General features: G+C 42.9%; 1 protein-coding gene across 5 annotated transcripts in view; it reads right to left on the bottom strand.

Annotated features, from left to right (window-relative positions):
• Positions 1 to 18395, bottom strand: part of CPNE3 (copine 3) — a 41458-nt gene extending 23063 nt beyond the window's left edge. Inside the window, exons 1-8 of one of the 5 annotated variants that reach the window (XM_025200229.1) lie at positions 18269 to 18363; positions 17575 to 17793; positions 10613 to 10752; positions 9766 to 9945; positions 7780 to 7854; positions 7267 to 7338; positions 6996 to 7079; positions 5399 to 5488 (exon numbers count right to left, since the gene is read on the bottom strand). In XM_025200229.1, coding sequence (XP_025056014.1) covers positions 5399 to 5488; positions 6996 to 7079; positions 7267 to 7338; positions 7780 to 7854; positions 9766 to 9945; positions 10613 to 10752; positions 17575 to 17680 — 747 coding nt within the window. In that variant the 5' untranslated portion in view covers positions 17681 to 17793; positions 18269 to 18363. Of the gene's footprint in view, positions 1 to 5398; positions 5489 to 6995; positions 7080 to 7266; positions 7339 to 7779; positions 7855 to 9765; positions 9946 to 10612; positions 10753 to 17574; positions 17860 to 18268 lie in introns of all 5 variants that reach the window. The other 4 variants (XM_025200231.1, XM_025200228.1, XM_025200232.1 and 1 more) reach the window with 4 other exon arrangements.
• Positions 18396 to 18401: the final 6 nt, after the last annotated feature.

Here is an 18401-nt window from a genome sequence, read left to right as displayed (position 1 = left end):
CCAGCCCCTCCCCACAAGCTTTGCTTCTGTCCCGCCCTCCCCCCCAGCTAGGCAGCACCTGCCCCTGCCCCTTCCCTCACCATGGGGGGCATTGATCTGCCACCCCACAGAGCATGGGCATTTATCGGCCAAATTATCGGTCCCATCAAGCTGATATCTCATATAGACAATCTTCTTTATATTGGTACTGATCCAATATCGGACTGATGTATTGGTGCACCTCTACTAACTCCTTAATGTTCCAAGCCAATTATGCTTAGACCAGGCAGACCTTACCTTTCTACCTGCTCTTTCTTATCTGGGTTGCTTTGTTTTGTTCAACAGGTCAGGGTGGCAGATCTCTTAGGTTTATTTGGCTCAGCTCTATTTTTCCTATTGCCTTTTTAACTTTTATAAAGTACGTGCTCATGTGATTACAAGAAGTAATATAATATGAATAATTTATGGATGCTTCCCAAAACGTCTTAAATGTGATGTTTGTCAAAACATGGATGTTTCCCAAAACATCTCCACATAGGGTCTGCCCTGCTGTCCCCCCTTGCATAATCCAGGGATAGCAGGGCAGACCCTATGAGGAGAGGCTATGGGACCTTAACATGTTCAGCCTTCACAAGAGAAGGCTGAGGGGGGACCTGGTGGCCATCTATAAGCTTACTAGGGGGAACTAGCAGGGTTTGGGAGAGACCTTGTTCCCCCCGAGCACCTCCTGGAGTAACAAGGAATAACAACCATAAGTTGCTAGAGAGTAGGTTTAGACTAGACATTAGAAGGCACTACTTCACAGTCAGGGCAGCTAGGATCTGGAACCAACTTCTAAGGGGAGTGGTGATGGCTCCTACCTTGGGGGTCTTTAAGAGGAGGTTCGACGTTTACCTGGCTGGGGTCATTTGAGCCCAGTTCTCTCTCCTGCCCATGGCAGGAGTTCAGACTAGAAGATCTAAAAGGTCCCTTCCGACCCTACTTCTATGAATCTATACAGTTTAATTCAAAATTGAAATTAACTGACAGATTGCTCAAGCCACATCTATTTATAATGATTTGATTATATGATGCTAGTTTACTAGTAGCCTCCTAGTAACTGAAACATTCATGTAAGCACTTTCCCATTACTCAAGACTAATATACTAACCCTGGATAAAAATGTTCTCAAACATATTTAATTTAATTCCCTTCTTACCTGTGCTCCTCTCTATCAGATAATAAGTAATGTACTGTTCACTAGCATATTAAAGCTGGATTGTGTCTCTAGTTTTGTTTCTGATAAAAAGTGCAAATCTTAAACTCTTTGTTTTCTCAGAGAAACCAACTATTCACCTGAACAATACATTTCAGTATTTCCACATTACTGTTTGGTTTAGATTGCATCTCTACCATGCAGATCCCTGTTCACAGAGCTTCTAGTCTGTTTTGTGTGGCTCTATTAAATAAATGCAACACATGCACATGCATTAAACACGAATTCACACTTGACAGATGGACAACAATAATAATAACTTCTAGAACAGGTTTGATGCAAGAGGGAGATAGGATGCAGATTTTTCAAGGTGGACCAGCTATTCAGCCAACCGCATCATTAGCTGAACCTCAATACTGAAGTCATATTTTTTTGTCAACAGTAGTAACACTTTGTTCAGTTATTAACATAGCTTGTCCCATAAATGTGTACCGGGGGGGGGGGGGTGGTGTCAAACCCCTTTAAGAGGCAAAACATTTCTGCTCATTTCAGATATTCAGTATACCTAACTCTTTGCCCCGCCCTGGGTCAAAAAGGGGATATATTCCTGGTTTAGGCAAAAGAGAAGTACTTGTTAGCCCAAAGCCCTTACAGCCCTCTCAGAACTGCTCATGCAATGATGCAGGTGAATCCACATAACACAATTATTAGTTTCCTTTTTCCCCCTTCAAAACTGATGAATTCATGCATGCTTGCTCAAAATGAGAGGCTCACATTTGTGGTACAGAAAGACTTCACTAACTCACTGCAAATACACACACAATATAGAAATAAATTAATGAGATAGTGCAGCAAGTTGATTTGTGCATTACTGGAGAATGCACAATTGAGCTATTTAATAGGTGAAGAGGCATTCACATTAGGGAAAGCTGGAAAATATTTTTACTTACTATAATAAAATAGCCCATTATGCATGCCACTGTGTGTATAAAAGTATTAAAGCATTGTTTAGTCCTTCAAACAACATGACAGTATGGTTTTACACTTCACCTGGAAGTAGTTTTTTTTTCTGTGAGCCACTATTTTATCAAGTTAAGAAGCAGCTGATTCAAACCTGACCTGCTGTATTTGTGTAAATACAGAATAAATCCTTGACAATCCATAAGGTAGTTTTAGATTTACACCCCTGTAATTAAAATCTCTTTAGATGTACACACTACCATGACATATTGGGAGACATGTCTGTGTTAACATACAAACTCCATTATGGCCCTGTGAATGCTATTCCATAGTTACAACTCTTATTCTGAACATAACCGGAGAAAGGAAACTCATAGATTTGATTCACAGGTCATGTCCTAACACTCCTAACACTGAACTCCAGGAAAGCAGCCAGGTTGTTGGTTGATTGGTTGGTATTGGGAGACTGATCCAAGCTATTTCAGAAGCATTCCTTGATATCAACAGTTTTTTCAGAGTAAGATTTCTCTCTTAATGCTTGGTGCTGTGAACTACAGGGTCTCAAAATTGATCAATTAGTTTAACATGTTAAACACCTCCAGGAAATGGAACTGGCATTTCCAGTAGAGGTACTGTATTTCTTTAAATAAAACGCCCATGGGTGCATCCACATTGAGCGTGCCTCTTGCAGCATCTCAAACCCCTTTCAGACACTGCAAGGCGCATGTGCAAGAACAAAAACACGTTCCCCGCGCTGCATATTTGCGGCACAGATTCAAAATTTGGTACTTATACATCCAGGAACCAACACAGAACCTCGGCGAAAAAAGCAAGACAGGCAACTGAAGGTCCTCTGCAGAGATGCTCTGGTAGCCAGCCAGACTGTCTCTATGGCTGGTGCTTGCCCTAGTGCTGAAGCAGGCTGCCTGCCCGTGCAGGGCAAGCAGCGTGCAGGCTGTAGAGACCTGGGCTCTGTGCCAGGTAAGTAGGGGTTGGTGGGGGCTGGAGGAGGGGACCATGAGGGACACAATGGCCAACTGTGCAGCCAGAGCCCAGTGGCAGCTGGCTCAGAGGTGCAGATGCCTCTAATGGCCATAGAGTCCCCATCTAGGTCTGGCAGGTGCGCAACCCTGGGGCCACATATAAAACCTCGGCTGTCGCAGGTGGCAGCAGGTCATAGCCAGGCAGCAGCCCCCCATTGCCAGACTGCTGCAGTGGGTACAGAGGAACTCTCAGGGCTGCTTCAGCAGTCCAGCTGGCACAAGAGGTAGTGTCCCCAGGTACCAATTAGCCAGGCCCTAGAAGCTCCTGAGAGCGAGTAGCCTTGAGCTACTTGCCAGGGCAGCTTTTTGTATGGCTGAAGATCCGGGAGGAGCCAGGCAGGGTTATTTTGCCCCAAGTGGCACAATTTGCCCCACACCAAAGTCCATGTCTGGGCACGTGCGCCGAGGCAAAAAGTCTGAGCTCAAATTTGCACCGCTTCTATACGAGCTGCTGCACACGCACATGCCTGCATGTGTGGACACGCCCCATGAGTTTAAACACACAAATTTTTCCAACACTGAAATTAAGTAAAATGAAGGCAAATTTACAAATCACAGACAATTTTCAATTTTAGAACCATATTTGCTTTTAAAAAGGGCATCTTCTATTTGAAAGAATGCAATAGATGTAAAGGGTCTTTTGGTCCACTGAACACGTTCAGCATAAAATTGAAAAAAAAGTGTTAGACAATTTGTTTTTGGTCCTTGTTTTCCACAAATGCTAATAGTCCAAGACTCTGTCTTCACCTGATGCAGAGTATCAGTTAACCAAAGGTACCAGTATGAGTAATAAAGAAAGGTCCATTTTGGAGTCAGTGGGAGTGTCTACATGTTCTATTAGTGTGATGCAATATGTTCCGGTGCAGTTCATGCCAGAGTTTACTGCTCCTGGGCACCTCATCACACATGTGCCTAGGACTGCAGCACACTGAGCTGCGTTGGAGCAGCCCCGACTGGCAGTGGACCCAGGGTGTCAGACTGCCATCCAGGGACTGCTCTGACCCAGCTCAATGAGCTGAAGAGGGGCTGAATGGGGCACGAGGTTACTCTAGTATGGGGCCAGCCGGCAGGCTGAAGCACCCTCATGGCCCAGGAAGCCAGGTCAGTATCTACACATGCGCTGCAGTGCACTAAATAATGCCACCATAGAATAGTACTTTGTTCACAAATATTAATGTATGGCAGTATTTATTAGCTTACTACACCCTAGTACGTCTCATGTAAATGCACCCAGTATGTTGTTGGTAGAAGCTAGTGCACAATTATCATTGATTAGAACCTTGTCCTTTAAGTAGAGCTCACTTTATCACATCAGACTGCCTGAGCCGGACTGAACTGGGACATGTCTTCATATACCAAATTCAGAGAGGTGCTTTGCATAAAAATAAAAGAGAATACAGAAGAAGACAACTGATTTTTATGTTCCTTTAAGACTACCCAAAGTTAAGAGAGCGTGCCAATAGCATTAAGCATTTGGGTTTGTTTGTTTTTTTAAATATACTTCTTGTGTTGTCACAGTGACCCTTCTGGCCTTATTTTCTTGCGAGATAAAGGGAAGTGATAAAAGGACTTGCTATTTTAGAGAATAAAACAAGAAGAGGACCAGGTAGCTGTGACAAGTGCAGAGTGAAAAGGAAATTAACAAACAGCAGGAAAAAAAAATATAACATCAGATGACAGCTTGTCATGTGCTAGGGTGTGAGAAAAAACCCAGGTAAAACTGAATGTTAAAATAAAGAAGTACAAGTAAGAGGAAATAGTTTACACTTTGCACATAGTCTGCCTTCTGGAAATCTTCATACAAGTTGCTGGTACTGCATCACCAACAAAAGTTTCAAGATCCCTGAGAGACAATTTAAGATATTTCAGCCTCTATCATCTGTTATTTCACTATGTAGTTTGCACATCCTTAATACTGATAATGCCAAATGTTGTGATAACACTGTATAATTCAAACAACAAATTAAGAGGAAGATTAACATTAATTCTAGTTTAACAGTCTTCCTAACTTGTGGATGCAAGAACTGACAGAATCTTAAAAAAAGAAATATCACATACCACAACACAAAAATGGTCACAATCAGGAGCTATAAGAGTTATCAAATCCACTGTTACTTACAAATAAAAATAACTAGTTTATATTTAACATATAAATGAATATGAAAATAGTTTCTTTAGACATGTTGCGTTTACCCTTACTAGTGCATTAGTTAAATCTTACCTTAATTGGTTTCTCCATGTCACTGTAGCATAGAGAATTGAGAGATATTTTAAAGGGCCTCCAAACAGGATTCAGGTTGTTTTTAATAACCTACCAAAAATGTTGATAAAGGTTCATTAGCAAGTCAGAAACAGGGAGTGACCATTCTTTTAGAGTGCATATTCAGAGATGAGAGGTACTGATGTGCACTGCTATCATGAAATCCATCTACACACGTGTCTCAAAATTGGCATTTCATACTACAGGGATACTACAGGAAGCACACTTTCTAAGAATACAATACTCACATGGAGACTGAAGACTGCTGCTCCCTGCTAGAAATTCCATATCTCCTGGGAGAGACATAATCTGCCATACCATTTAATCCTAAACATGGTTGGAGGCAAGATTTCACTGCTTCTAGGGAAGACCCACTGCTATAGGCAGCATTTTGTTATAGGGGAATATAGCTTACCAGTAAGAGTGAGACAATGAGATACACTGTCATTTATAGGCATTGTATTCTTGAGTCTTATTTCACCCCAGCACATATTTATGCTGAACACAACTTCCAGAATCACTATCGCCAGAAACTCTAGATTGCATGAATAGAAAGGCAATGTATACTTCTATCAAGCCAAAAGGGTAAAAGGAGAACTTCATAAAACTATTATAAACATTCATGGAAGAGTTTCATAATTCTCAGATTGTGAAGTATACATAAGATTCAACAAGTTGCAATTAGATTGGATACAGTAAAAATCCTTTACAGAAAAAATAGTAAGATTTTTTATCAATCTAAATTTGGCCAGACATATGAAAAGTTATGCTTATATGCTGAAGTTGTACTGAAAAAAAATTCCACAAGCAATGAGTAAAATGCCTTGACTATACTTAATGTTAAAATTATTAAAAACGTTAGGTCATTTTGTAGTAAACACACAAACTTATTTTAAACCCATGTTCAGTTATTCACCCCATGCTAGAACACTGATTTTAAGAACTGATCATTTTTTAAGAGAATGCAGGAGCCCTAATAGAGAAACATAAAAGTGCTGGTGCAGGAAAAAAAAAAAAGAGGCAGATATTATATTTTCCCCACAAAATTCTTTACACCTCTTAGAAGACAAAAAAAAAAAAAAAGGTAGGAGATAAATTCTATCCGTCCTCATTTTAAAGATGAAGAATTGTGACACAAACATTAAGTGGCTATTCCAGGGCCAAACAAAAAATCTCTGGAAATGCTGAAAAAGCTTAAGTACTCTAAGACTTACTCCACTGTTCTAACTACAAGACCTCTGTCTTCTCTGGAGAGAGTGCCAGGGCCTTGTCATAGGTTCACTTGCAACAGTTGCAAATCATAGGAATACTGCAATGTATTAAAGTTAGTACATGCTAAGGAGATAATCTTCACTTGAACAGAAACAAGTTTGCAATGCTAAGAGGGCACTTAACATGTGCTAAACTGCTGCAAAGTGCAGCTGCTTAAGTTTTAACTGCACTTAGCATGCGTTAAAGTTATAAGGGTGGTGTCACATCTCTCCATTTTTGTTCTTGCATGAACAAAAATCAGATTGATTCAAGAAACTTCATGCCATTGACACAAATACTGTCATACCTCTGTTCTGTGAACCATCACCCAGTTTCCTTCTGACGTTTGCTTGTGGAATTCCAAATATGGGTCCGACTTCCCAAAGAAATCCTGTATTCAAAGAATAAATATCTAACCATCTCAGAATAGCCAATGGTATGAAACACTGGTTGGAACATGATCGAATTCACAGAAGGTAAACAAATTATCTATCAAGAACTTTTAGATATCTTTCTGTTGAAAGAAGATTACGAACTGTAGAAAACTCCAGTTTTACTACTTTATATGAACTAATTACCTTATTGTCTAGTTTCCTTGCTTCTACTTCCAATAAGACCACTCTGTTATCTTTTACTTCTTCTGCTGTAATCTAGGTAGATAATTAAAATAAGGAAGAAAAACATTGCATTCTACATTCAGGTACTCCATATTTCTTTAATACTGTTCACAAAATACCTAGAAAGGAGCCAGAAAGAATCTACAGTTGCTCAAGAATTGAGTGATAAAAAATGGAGACAACCAATTTGATTTTTACAATATGAAATAATGGCAATATGCAATAATGGCCCCTTGACCCTCTCCCTCATATTTAATTTCCCTACTATAGCAGTGCAAAGAGGGCAAATTCAAGGCAAACCTCCATACCTGGAAAATTATGACACATTTATAAATTGCCCAAATATAGAATCTAATTATTAGGAGGTGTCTTATATTCAGGGACATCTTCTATTCAAGTATATATGGTAAGTTATGTTTGAGGACAATGCATTGTGTGGGGCTGAGGCAGGAAGGAGAAATGGTATCACCCTACCGTAATGCTTCCTTTCCCAGCAGGCTTGCCATTTTTAAAAACTAATGGTCTTGTTAGTGTCTTGGTGGAGACTATCTGTCAAAACAAAAGTTAAGTGTCAAGAATTATTTTTACAGTCTAATAGCTTTTTAAATGAAAGGAATGGGTAGTGATGAACATACCATTTTAGGAAATTTTGCTTTTCCAGATGTACCCTATACAATTATATTTATTTCCAATACCCTTCCATGTATTTTGATATTTAAATACTTTTACCAATATAACATTAGTTACAAATCCAGAAGTTAAATAATACAAACAAGGAAGTCAGTCTTAATACGCCAACATTTTCAATAATAGAATTAGCAGAGGAGTTTTAACCACTAAATAACAGCTTGCAACTAGGATAAGATCTCTCTCTCACACAGGGATCCTGGCTTTCTCTGCTTAAAAACTGCAAATTCCCCAATTAAAAAAATCCCAAATTCTCTGATTAAAAGAACCCACAATATCTTCATTTTTCCACGATTAAAATGAAATGACACTTATATACCCATACACCCACACGTATCAATTTAACACATTTCATCGATATATTTACAACTTTAAAGCAATTTGGAAGCCTATCAGTACCTCAATCATTACGATACAATAAATTCTAAATACCTTTTTTTTTTTACATCATGGAAAATCGGAGCTCCTCCTGTCACCTTTGATCACCAGGATGTGGGTTCAGCTGCAGCTGTCTAAACAGCGTTTTGCAGTGCTGAGCACCCCGATATGCTGGTGCCCAGCCCCTGCCCTTCACTCCCAAGCCATCTGCTGGCCACCCCACCCCTGCAAGCACAGGCACACAGCCACCAGACTAGCCACACAGCTCTCTATCATCCCCCAAATGCCCCCCTCCATGTTCCAATGCTGGAGGGGAATATGGTGCCTCCCCCCTGCCCCGCCGCAGCTTCAAATGCCCGGATACCTTCCCCCAGTGCTTGCAGGCACCTGCCCCTCCGCATACTCCTGCTGCACACATACCTCACACCTCCCTCTCCCCCCATGACAGTCCCCAAGCCCTGGCCCTCCAACCCCACCCACCACATACTGACCTGCATCCAGCTGCTGAGGCTACTCCCACAACTCTGCCCGACTGTGTGCCAGCCACATGCATGTGTGCACACATGGCGTTCCCTACCCCCAAATCGGTCACTGCCCGCTGCTCCTCCCCCCCACCCCGGCTCCTTCCAGCAGCTCCTTGAAGGCTGGAATGTGGAAGGCTCCCAGCCTGCGAGGGGAAATCCGCGTTTTCCTGTGGTTGTCTCCTTTAAAGAAGAAAATCTTCATTTTTCTTGCTGCAAAAGCTAATGCAGCCCCAAAGACAGAGGTGCCAGTAGGAAACGTTATGCCACCATGACAGCCAATATAGGCGCACCTCCTTTTGATGGACACTCTAGAGACCCCACTGGGAAATAAGGGAGCAGAATCCAGTGAAATCCAAGAGAAAAGCAGAGAGACAATAATTGCTACCTTCACTAGAAAGGAATTGTACCATAGTCACAAAGGGCCTTGATGGCATATGCACGTATCCATGCATCAGTTTCAGTCATCCTTTTTTCCTCCTGTTTGTGCTCCATCCCCATTATACCACTGAGGGGGGACAAAATTTACTATGTTTTTTGGACTAAAAATAATAATTTAGTAGTGAATATTCTTCACTTACTGTTTATTCCGAGTCTATTTGTGCATTAAATTACCCCAGACATTCTACAGCTAAGAGTACAACAGACAAACTTCACGGCATTTGTTCTTTTGTCCTTAATTAAATTGAGACCAAACCAAAACCAAACAAGAATCTTATTTGTCACTTAAAGTACTTTCTTCATGCATGTATGGTCACAGAGCGATTAAGACCTTAACAGAAGAGCCACTGTGACTTAATCCTAGGAGAAATCAAGTAGAGAACAGAGTATCCAAGACCTGCATTCACATACTCAAATTGCAGTTTGTACTCACTTGTCCAAGAGTACAGTCAAATTCTCCCAGGAAGTCATCATCATTCAGCTCAATGGTTTTGTTGTCAATGTCATAAATTCCAAATTTGAGCTTCTGAACGAGCTCAAAATAGTAATCAATGAGGAATTTCTTGGAAAAATTTGGGTTCAAGGAATTCTTAATCCTTTCTGTGCGATCAAGCTGCAGACAGAAACACAGCAGATTACTAATCGACTCATTGCCTAGCATTCAAACTATGCATGTGGCCAAAACTAAAATTTCTCTCATATGAAGTTTTCCAAAGCCCTGATAGGTGCAAGAACAGAAATATGCATTTCTATAAGTCCTTTCACTACATGTAACATTAGACATATGACAATTTAAAACTTAAAAAATCCATTTGCTGAAGTTAAGAGAGATTCAAGGACCAGATATCTCACTGCTAAAATGCAACTAGAGCTGAACTTGTATACATTAAAAATATAACTTATTTTGTCTAAAATCCAAGGTGAAAGAGAGAAAAAAAGTAGTAACATATTAAGAAAATCTGGCTGCTCTGGATGAGATCATTATCTGTTAGCAAGTGTCTGCAATGCACTGGAAGACAGTCTGTCTGTCTCTATAGGAATGCCATGCTGGTATTATAACTACTTAAGTAAAACAGAATTGCCATCGGAATGGTAAAACTAATATCTGAAAGGGCTGCAGTCCATACAGATGGAGTCAGACCTAAAGGGTACAGTAGAATTGGCGCGTCATTAGATGTGCTTTAAATCCAGTGCCTCATTATTTTAATTGAGAAGCATCCAAGAAAACCAGACCACACTAGATTATTATTAAGTGCTTGAGGAAGAAGTGCCATACATACCTCGTACCACTGCTGCCCACTTGTATTCTGGAGAAGCACGCAGAGTGGGTCTGACTTTGAACCAACATCTTTATCCAACAGATTGTTGCAGGAGATTGACAGCTCCACCTTTGTCACACATTGTGCTGCCATTTGTTTAGCTAGAACCAAGCAGGGAAATTCAGTGTTACAAAAAAAACCCATTGATTCAAAAAGAAACAGCTGAAAGCTAATGGGCCTTTAATCTTCTGACAAACCGCTGGGAGGAGGGCACAGCATGAGCCTATCAGGAGTAAAATTTGAAGCTCTAAATGCCATCTGGAAGCATCACGATACACTGAAATGATACATTCTTAGCTTCTATGGGTTAAAAGCACATTAATCTTCTAATTAAAGCCCAACAAAATCTATATATGAGAAGAGAGGTCAGGCTTTTCAGAACACTTGGGCAGTCAAATTAAGAAGAAGGAAACAGGAAGAAATACAAATTAAAATCACATCAATTAGAGTACTTCTGCCATACACTCCATCCTACGTTTTCAAAGCACTTCATAAACATTATCTAACTGAGCCTTCTAAAACCCACAGGAAGATGTTCACTTTGTTACAAAATATGAGAACTGCAACAGGAAATCCAAAATGTATGGTAAAGAGTTGCAGAAAGATTTCACAAAACTGAGCAAGTGGGCAACACAGTGGTAGAATAAATTTAACAATAAGTGCAAAGTAATACATATGGAGAAAAAAAAAATAATCATACCTATATATCTGGGTGCACAACTAATTGAGCTGGAAGGCCACTTAGGGAGTTTTGGTGAGCTGTTGTGGAGCGAGGAGGGGGGGAAGGGAGTGCTGACTCTTCCCAGCAGTGTGTGTGGGGAGGGGCAGCAATTGATCCTATCCGGCCTATCCGGGACCTTCTTTCCTACATTCACCACCCAGGCCCTGGATGGAGCAGGACAGGCAGGGTTTCCACAGAGACCAGCCTGGGACCCCCACAGGCTGGACACATATGGCTAGAATGAGATGGGGCCACAGGTAGGCAGGGAGTGGCATCCAGGAACAGGATGGGCAGGCAGGACCAGGATTGTGGGGCAGTGACAGAGTGAGGCTGGGGCCAAGGGGAAAACCACAATCCGCTTCCCACATGTCCCCAAGATGGGTGCCTAGTCTGTAGGTAGGGATGTACAGGGAGTGGATCATGGCTCTGCCCCAGGTGTCAGCTCCACTCAGTCACTACCCCATGATCCCAGCTCCGGCTGCCTGCCCCGCTCCCGGACACCGCTCCCTGCCTGCCTGCAGCCCCATCCCATTTGCCCAGCTGAGCATATCCTGACAGCAGGGGTCCCAGGCCAGTCTCCATGGAGACCCCACCCACCTGCTTGCTCTGTCCAGCACCCTCAGCACTGGGTGCGGGATTCCTGGGCAGTGGAGCCAAGTCCAGCAGCGGTGGCAACACTGGCAGCAACAGCTGGGGGGAACTACTGGTGCTGCAGCTGCCAGGAAGCCGAGTCTGGCTGCTGTGCTGTGCAAGCCCCACCGTGCTAACGGGGTTAGTGAACTGGCTGCATGCACCATGGTCCAAGCTACCCCCTGCACCTAGGCCAGACAGGGCCAAGAGACCTGCTGTGGGCCAGATAGAAGGAAAAAATACTGTACAGCAATTTTTCTATTTCAAAGAACTCACAAAGACCACAAATCAGAATGCTTTTGACATTATGGATTCCTTTTGAAATCTCTGGATGTATCTTGTGAATCGTGGGTTTGTACACCTACCAGTGCCAATAATATAGGACAACCTGCAGCACCATTAAAAGGATCTTGTATCACCCTGGTTGAGAATCACTGCTACACTTAAAAAGCATCACTCCTAACTGCTAGATATACTTTGGAATTTTTGCAGTTACTATAGTTCAGTGACATCAATAAATTCAGAAATTAGCCCTGCACTCTCTGCAAGCGCCACTCCAATCCCCTTTTTCTGCTTTCTGCTCCCTGCTTCATGTGCCTGCCCCCTCAACTGCTGTATTATGCCCCAAACAATTAACATGCTCCAACAGACTCAATTGATCTAGTCTGCTCTGATGCACTGTAGTTGCAGAAAGTTAGAGTAGTGTCTCCACACGTCTACAGGCATCCTTTCTTTGCAATTAAGAAATAATAGGTGAAAGTTTCTGCCCCTGTGTTATAGATTCAAGGCAGAGCTTTTTGTGATAGGCTTTCCTGAGAAGGGTCCCTCTGAAAAGGGTTAGTGAATGGAAATTGGTAGGGTACAGAGAAGGACTTAGATGAGGGTAGTTGTGAATTGAAACATCCACCTCTGATGTGTCAGGCAATCTCTTGCAACACCCCATGAAAAAGGGTGAGATGGTTCAGTTGTAGGATCTTGTTCTCACTGTGGCTTAAACCGTTTCACTAATCCTATTGTCTATTGAAGGGAGAGAGGCATGAGCACTAGCACCCCTTACAACACTGAGGTCATTTTCTGGGGAGATATTCAGGTTGGTGTCTTGGAAAAATATAACTGTAGTCTCTGCCCTTGAGAGGGCTAGAAACTGCAGAATTTATGGTAGGGCAAAGACATATACATTTTTAAATAGTGTAATGTCATCCTTGAATACTTAAGGGAAATGACTATGTCCTCAGGTCCCACAAATAATTACATCCATATCCTCAGACAGAGCATCCCTAATAGTTGTCTGGACTCTAGTCACATGAAACCAGGACCTGGACCATAGATCAAATGGATTCATTAGATTTGCTTCATTAGTATGGAATGCTGATAAAACATAAAATAAAAACAGTTGAAGTCAAGGTAATTTATAACCTCAGTTGCTCTCTATTTTGGTCCTTAAGCATACCCAAATTGGCAGGCATATGTCCTTGAAAGCTAAGAATTGCACTGTTGTTAGCATCAGTGCTAGAATTGTGCTGTTGCAATCCTACTAGTTCAGTAAGAGTACTCTGACCCCACAACTAATTTCATAGCATGCCCAGCAAAAATGAGTCTCAGCACATTTGAGGGATCTAACCAGATAACAAGGGACAACATATCATGTCAGTTACCCAGGTACCATGAGTCATTTACTAATGTAAACATTAATGAATGCATGCAATTCAAATATTTATCTAAAGAATTGGTGGAATAACCTGTGTAACAGGTTAGCCTATGAATAATTTATAGATAGATTTATATACAAAATGTGTCCAAGTTATTTTGCTAAGTAGCATTTACTTAAAAAAAAAAAAAAGATACTAATTATATACTTGTTTGATAACTTCTGGTCTGCACAATATGACTTTATGGCACATTTATACAGAACAAACCAGGAATGGGGGTTCCTGAATAACCTCAAGCACTGACTACTTACCCCAGAGTTAAAAAAACATTCAACATATGAAGTCTGTTTCCACTGTAGAATTTACCTGGGAGTTTGCATGCATGCCATGCCATGCTAAAAAACAAAATCGTATTACTCAGATTTGGAGGTGCTTCAGCTTATACTAGTCAAACTGGCTGGAGAGAAAAAAAAAACAAAAACCCAAACCCCCCCACCCCCCCCCCCCCCTTCTCCCTCTCCAAAATAAAAAAAAACCCCCCCCCCCCCCCCCCCCCAGAAACTAGGCTGTTTTATCACTTGCACTGAAATCCTCCCACTTAAGTGAGGAAGCAGACCAAGTCACTCAAACATTAACAGTCCCCAAATACTCTCCCACAATTTTTCCTGAACAGAGACATTCGCACATGACTAGGAAAAAAAAAAAAAAAAAAAAAATCACAGAGCACCTCGGCACAAGGAACAGCAGAATGTATCACACACACTCACTTACAAGTGCAAAAATAGAATAAGGACACAGTAACATGGGCATGCTCATATGTAGACTATGCCAAGCTGTGTGCTCAGTTTGGGGCAACAATCACCCAGGAACTGCAATCCAATTTACATGAACTGTAGTCCCTGAATAACTCCATGTAGACATGCCCACTGACAGTTTGCTAAGGCCTATTACTGATGGGCTACAACTCATCAGTTTTTTTTCTATTCTTTCTTCATTATCAAATTAAAAGTTAAATTGAGGTGAGCAATGCTTCACTGGAAAATGGGTGAGGAAAAACATACCTAGAGTACTTTTACTGTACTTCTAGTATTCATTCTAAGCAAAAGAATTAGTATTTCATATGTTATACAACAAATAACCTCTAAACATATCCAAAAGATATAGTTATATACCTCAAATATAAAGGATTCAGATAAGGGAAAATATATTTCTTAGAGTAAGAGATCCATGTTCACCCAGTGAACATTTTTGGATAAAGCCTCTTTGTGAATTAGATGAACAAACGTGATATTTTCTGTACAAACACATGAACAGAACTTCAGCACTCCAATGAGCTGTCCTCCTACTTCCTTTTGCCAATATTAAATGTATTTGTATATGTAATAAACATTTGTTTCAAATACAATTCAAATGATCATTTTATTGCCTGAAAGGTACATTTGCATTTTGATTTGTAAGAAGTATAAAATGAAGGCTGGCATGAAGCAGAACTGATAGGTCTGTGCTTCAGAAGGAGGAATCAGCACAGTGTCTCTACAAGGAGAAGCAGCAAATACTTGTTACCCTGGTGTTTGTTTGTGAAGATTTTCAGTATACAACAGCAAAGGCTGCGTTTGTCTAAGTCTGTAAGCTAACTGAATGAAAGACAAACCTCAGCTTTAACTGGGCTAGAATCCCACAAATCAGCAGTGAAACCTATCCAGCATGATACCTCTCACTTGTAGAAACCCTCTAAAAATGTAGTAAGCCATTCTTAGCTCCCTGAACAACAGCATCTATCATTCAAAGAACTAAATAAAGAGCATGAGAGAAAACTGCCAAGCTGCAAATTCAAAATTGACAGAGTAAAACTATAATTAATTGGTTTATGAGATCGTTTAAGTTGATTTCAGTCTCCAACTCTTGTCTGAGAATTTGAAACAGACTGTGAAGGGGGTGGGGAGAGAGGAGAGATAAGACTGAGGCTTTAAAATAAAAAAAAAAAAAAGCAGTGAATAAATGATGCCTGGAGCCCACCCACTTTGGGCTTCCTGATCAAAAGAACCACTAAGGAGTTCTATCTCATAAAATGTGTTGGATGTCCTTCTGTGGCATGTTGATCACCTTGCCTTAGGGAACAGTGCTGCAAATAACATCACATTAATGTAATGTGATGGCTGAGAATTTTAAATACACAACAATAAAAAAACCCCCAAAGGTCTGGCGTGTTTTTAAAGCTGCACTACAGTTTCACACAAAAGGCCAAAAGGGGATACCATCATTATCTAATCCAGTGGCTCTCGATCTTTCTAGATTTAAAGCACTCCTTATAACAATCTTAGGATGTCTTTACATGTGCTTTGGGGTAGGGATGAGGGGAGGACAGACATGCTTTAATCAGAGCGGCTCTGAGGAACACCCACAGCATCTCGTGTATTTGGTGTCCTGCACTTCAAAACAGTGACCAGGGCAGTTTAACTACAGCTCGTAACTAGAAAGCATCCGAGCAGGCATCGGGCATGTGTATAGGTGCCTGCAGCTATCACTCATTTCTTGACTGTGGAAAAAACAATAGAGCAATTATTTTGCAAAAAACTAAGAAATCCCACAATAGGTCGGAATATTTTGGATACTACAGATTCCTATTTGAAACCTCTGGGTGCATCCACACATGCAAGCACATGCGCTTGCAGCAGCTCAAACAGAAGCGGTGCAAATTTGAGCCGGAGCTTTTTGCCTCAGCGCATGTCCTTGGGTATGCATTTTGTTGTGGAGCAAATTGTGCCACTTGGGGCAAAATAAATCTGCCTGGCTCCTCCCGGATCTGCAGCCAGCAGGAGCTAAAGCCCAGGGCCACCACCTGTGCTGTCCCCAGCAGTATATAAAGCTGCTTTGTCCTGGCCCCATCCATACAAAAAGCTGCCCTGGCAAGCAGCTCAGGGCTACTCGCTCTTAGGAGCTTTTGAGTCCCGGGCACTTGGTACCTGGGGATACTGCCCTTTGTGCCAGCTGGACTGCTTCAGCAGCATCCCAAATCTATTTTTAAAAATACCCCAAAATCTGTGTTTTTCCATAATTAAAACAAAAGACCACTCTATATACACATACACACACACATACATATATACACACATATTATATAAAGAGAGAGCAAGCGCGAGAGAGCGAGCAATCAGTTGGGCAATGCTTTATTGGTATATTTACAACGTTAAAGCAATGTGGAAGCCTACCAGCGTCTCTATCATCATGATAAAAAAAATTCTAAATACCTATGTGTGTTGATGGGTACTTTTGGTTTTCTTCGCAAATGATGGGTGTGCGATGGGGGGGATGTGGTGTTTGTAGGAAGGGAGTGGGAAAGGGTCTGGGGGAAGGTGGGTGGGTGTGTGTGGAGGGATGTTGGTTGGTGTGTGGGTAGGTGGGGCAATTGCTGGGGGGACTGTGAGGGCCACAGTCCCCCTGCCCAGGGTCCCAGACAGCCTGGAGGGCTACAGTGCCCCCCCACCCAGCGTCCCAGGCAACCTGGAGGGCCACAGCCCCACCCTGCCCAGGGTCCATAACTTACCTTTAGCAGCAGCAGCAGCGAGAGTGTGGTGCTCTGAGCCATGGCGGCAGGACCTGGCGCAGCACACGGGGACCGCACCGAGCCCAGCCAGATCCTGCTGGCCCTGGGGCCTCTCTGCTGCTCGGCCAGGCCAGGCTGAATCATGGTGGCAGGACCCAGTGTGGCATGCGGAGACCACACGCCGGACCCAGCCAAGTCCTGCCGGCCCTGGGGACTATCTGCCGCCCGGCCAGGCCAGACCCATGGTGGCGGGGCCTAACCGCACGCCGCGCCCAGATGGGTCCGGCTGGCCGTGGGGCTGCTCATGCTGAATACAGCTACCTATTCATATGAACAGCCGACCAAATACATCCAGAAACCATCAATACATTATACTAACCAGCAATGTTACAGGTGAATGCAATCAGCTTGACCCCAGGTGGTGGCAGAAGCTGCTGACAAGACCTGAGTTTCTTTGAGGCCAGAATGATTTTTTGCTGCGACATCTCTACAGCAGCAGATTTAGGCAGCTTCACCTTGGGGCCAGACGAGCCGCTGCAGCTGCTCCCAGCCCGCCTCGCCTGTCATCCCTGCTTGAGGAGCCCCGAGGCAGCCAGTTCTTGCCATATGAAATGATCATATTGAAAGCTCAAAGTTATCCTATTTGCTGAAAGCCTATCGCACGCTGAAAAAATATGCAAATACACATGCAAATAAGTCTTCTTCTTTACTTTATATTGCTCGCTGTAAACCGCCAGGACTGAGAACTGGGCCATCCAAGTGGACGCCTTTCTTTATTTCGAGTCCAGCAGCCCTAAGAAAGTGGTGACGAGCCCAGAAGTCAGCGAAGACTCCCCGAGAGGGCGTCCCGGGCTTTGCATGTGCTGCATTCATCAGCTACCCACACTTTGAGCACTTTTACTATTACTGATCGTGCACAGTACGAGAGTTGAAATGATCGTACAAATATGATCACTACCATGCACTGGGGTCTTGCCCCGCCCCCCCAGCACGGGCCGCCAGCGGGCGTGGGCACCGAGTGCGTCAGTGCCCGGCCCGGCCCGGGGGCCGCTCCTCCCGCGCGCAGCACTCACCTGCGGGGCCGGACGCGGCCGGACGGCGATAGCCCGCGAGCGAGGTTGCTTCACCACGGGCCCAGCACGACGTCACCGCCCGAGGCAGCTTCGTCCCGCCCCCAGGCAGCGCCCCGCCTCCCGGGTGCGGGCG

Source organism: Alligator sinensis, unplaced genomic scaffold, assembly GCF_000455745.1.
Source record: "Alligator sinensis unplaced genomic scaffold, ASM45574v1 scaffold717_1, whole genome shotgun sequence".
NCBI lineage: Eukaryota > Metazoa > Chordata > Crocodylia > Alligatoridae > Alligator > Alligator sinensis.
The sequence above is the reverse complement of the archived record's forward strand: the minus strand, read 5'-3'. Positions and strand labels throughout refer to the sequence as shown.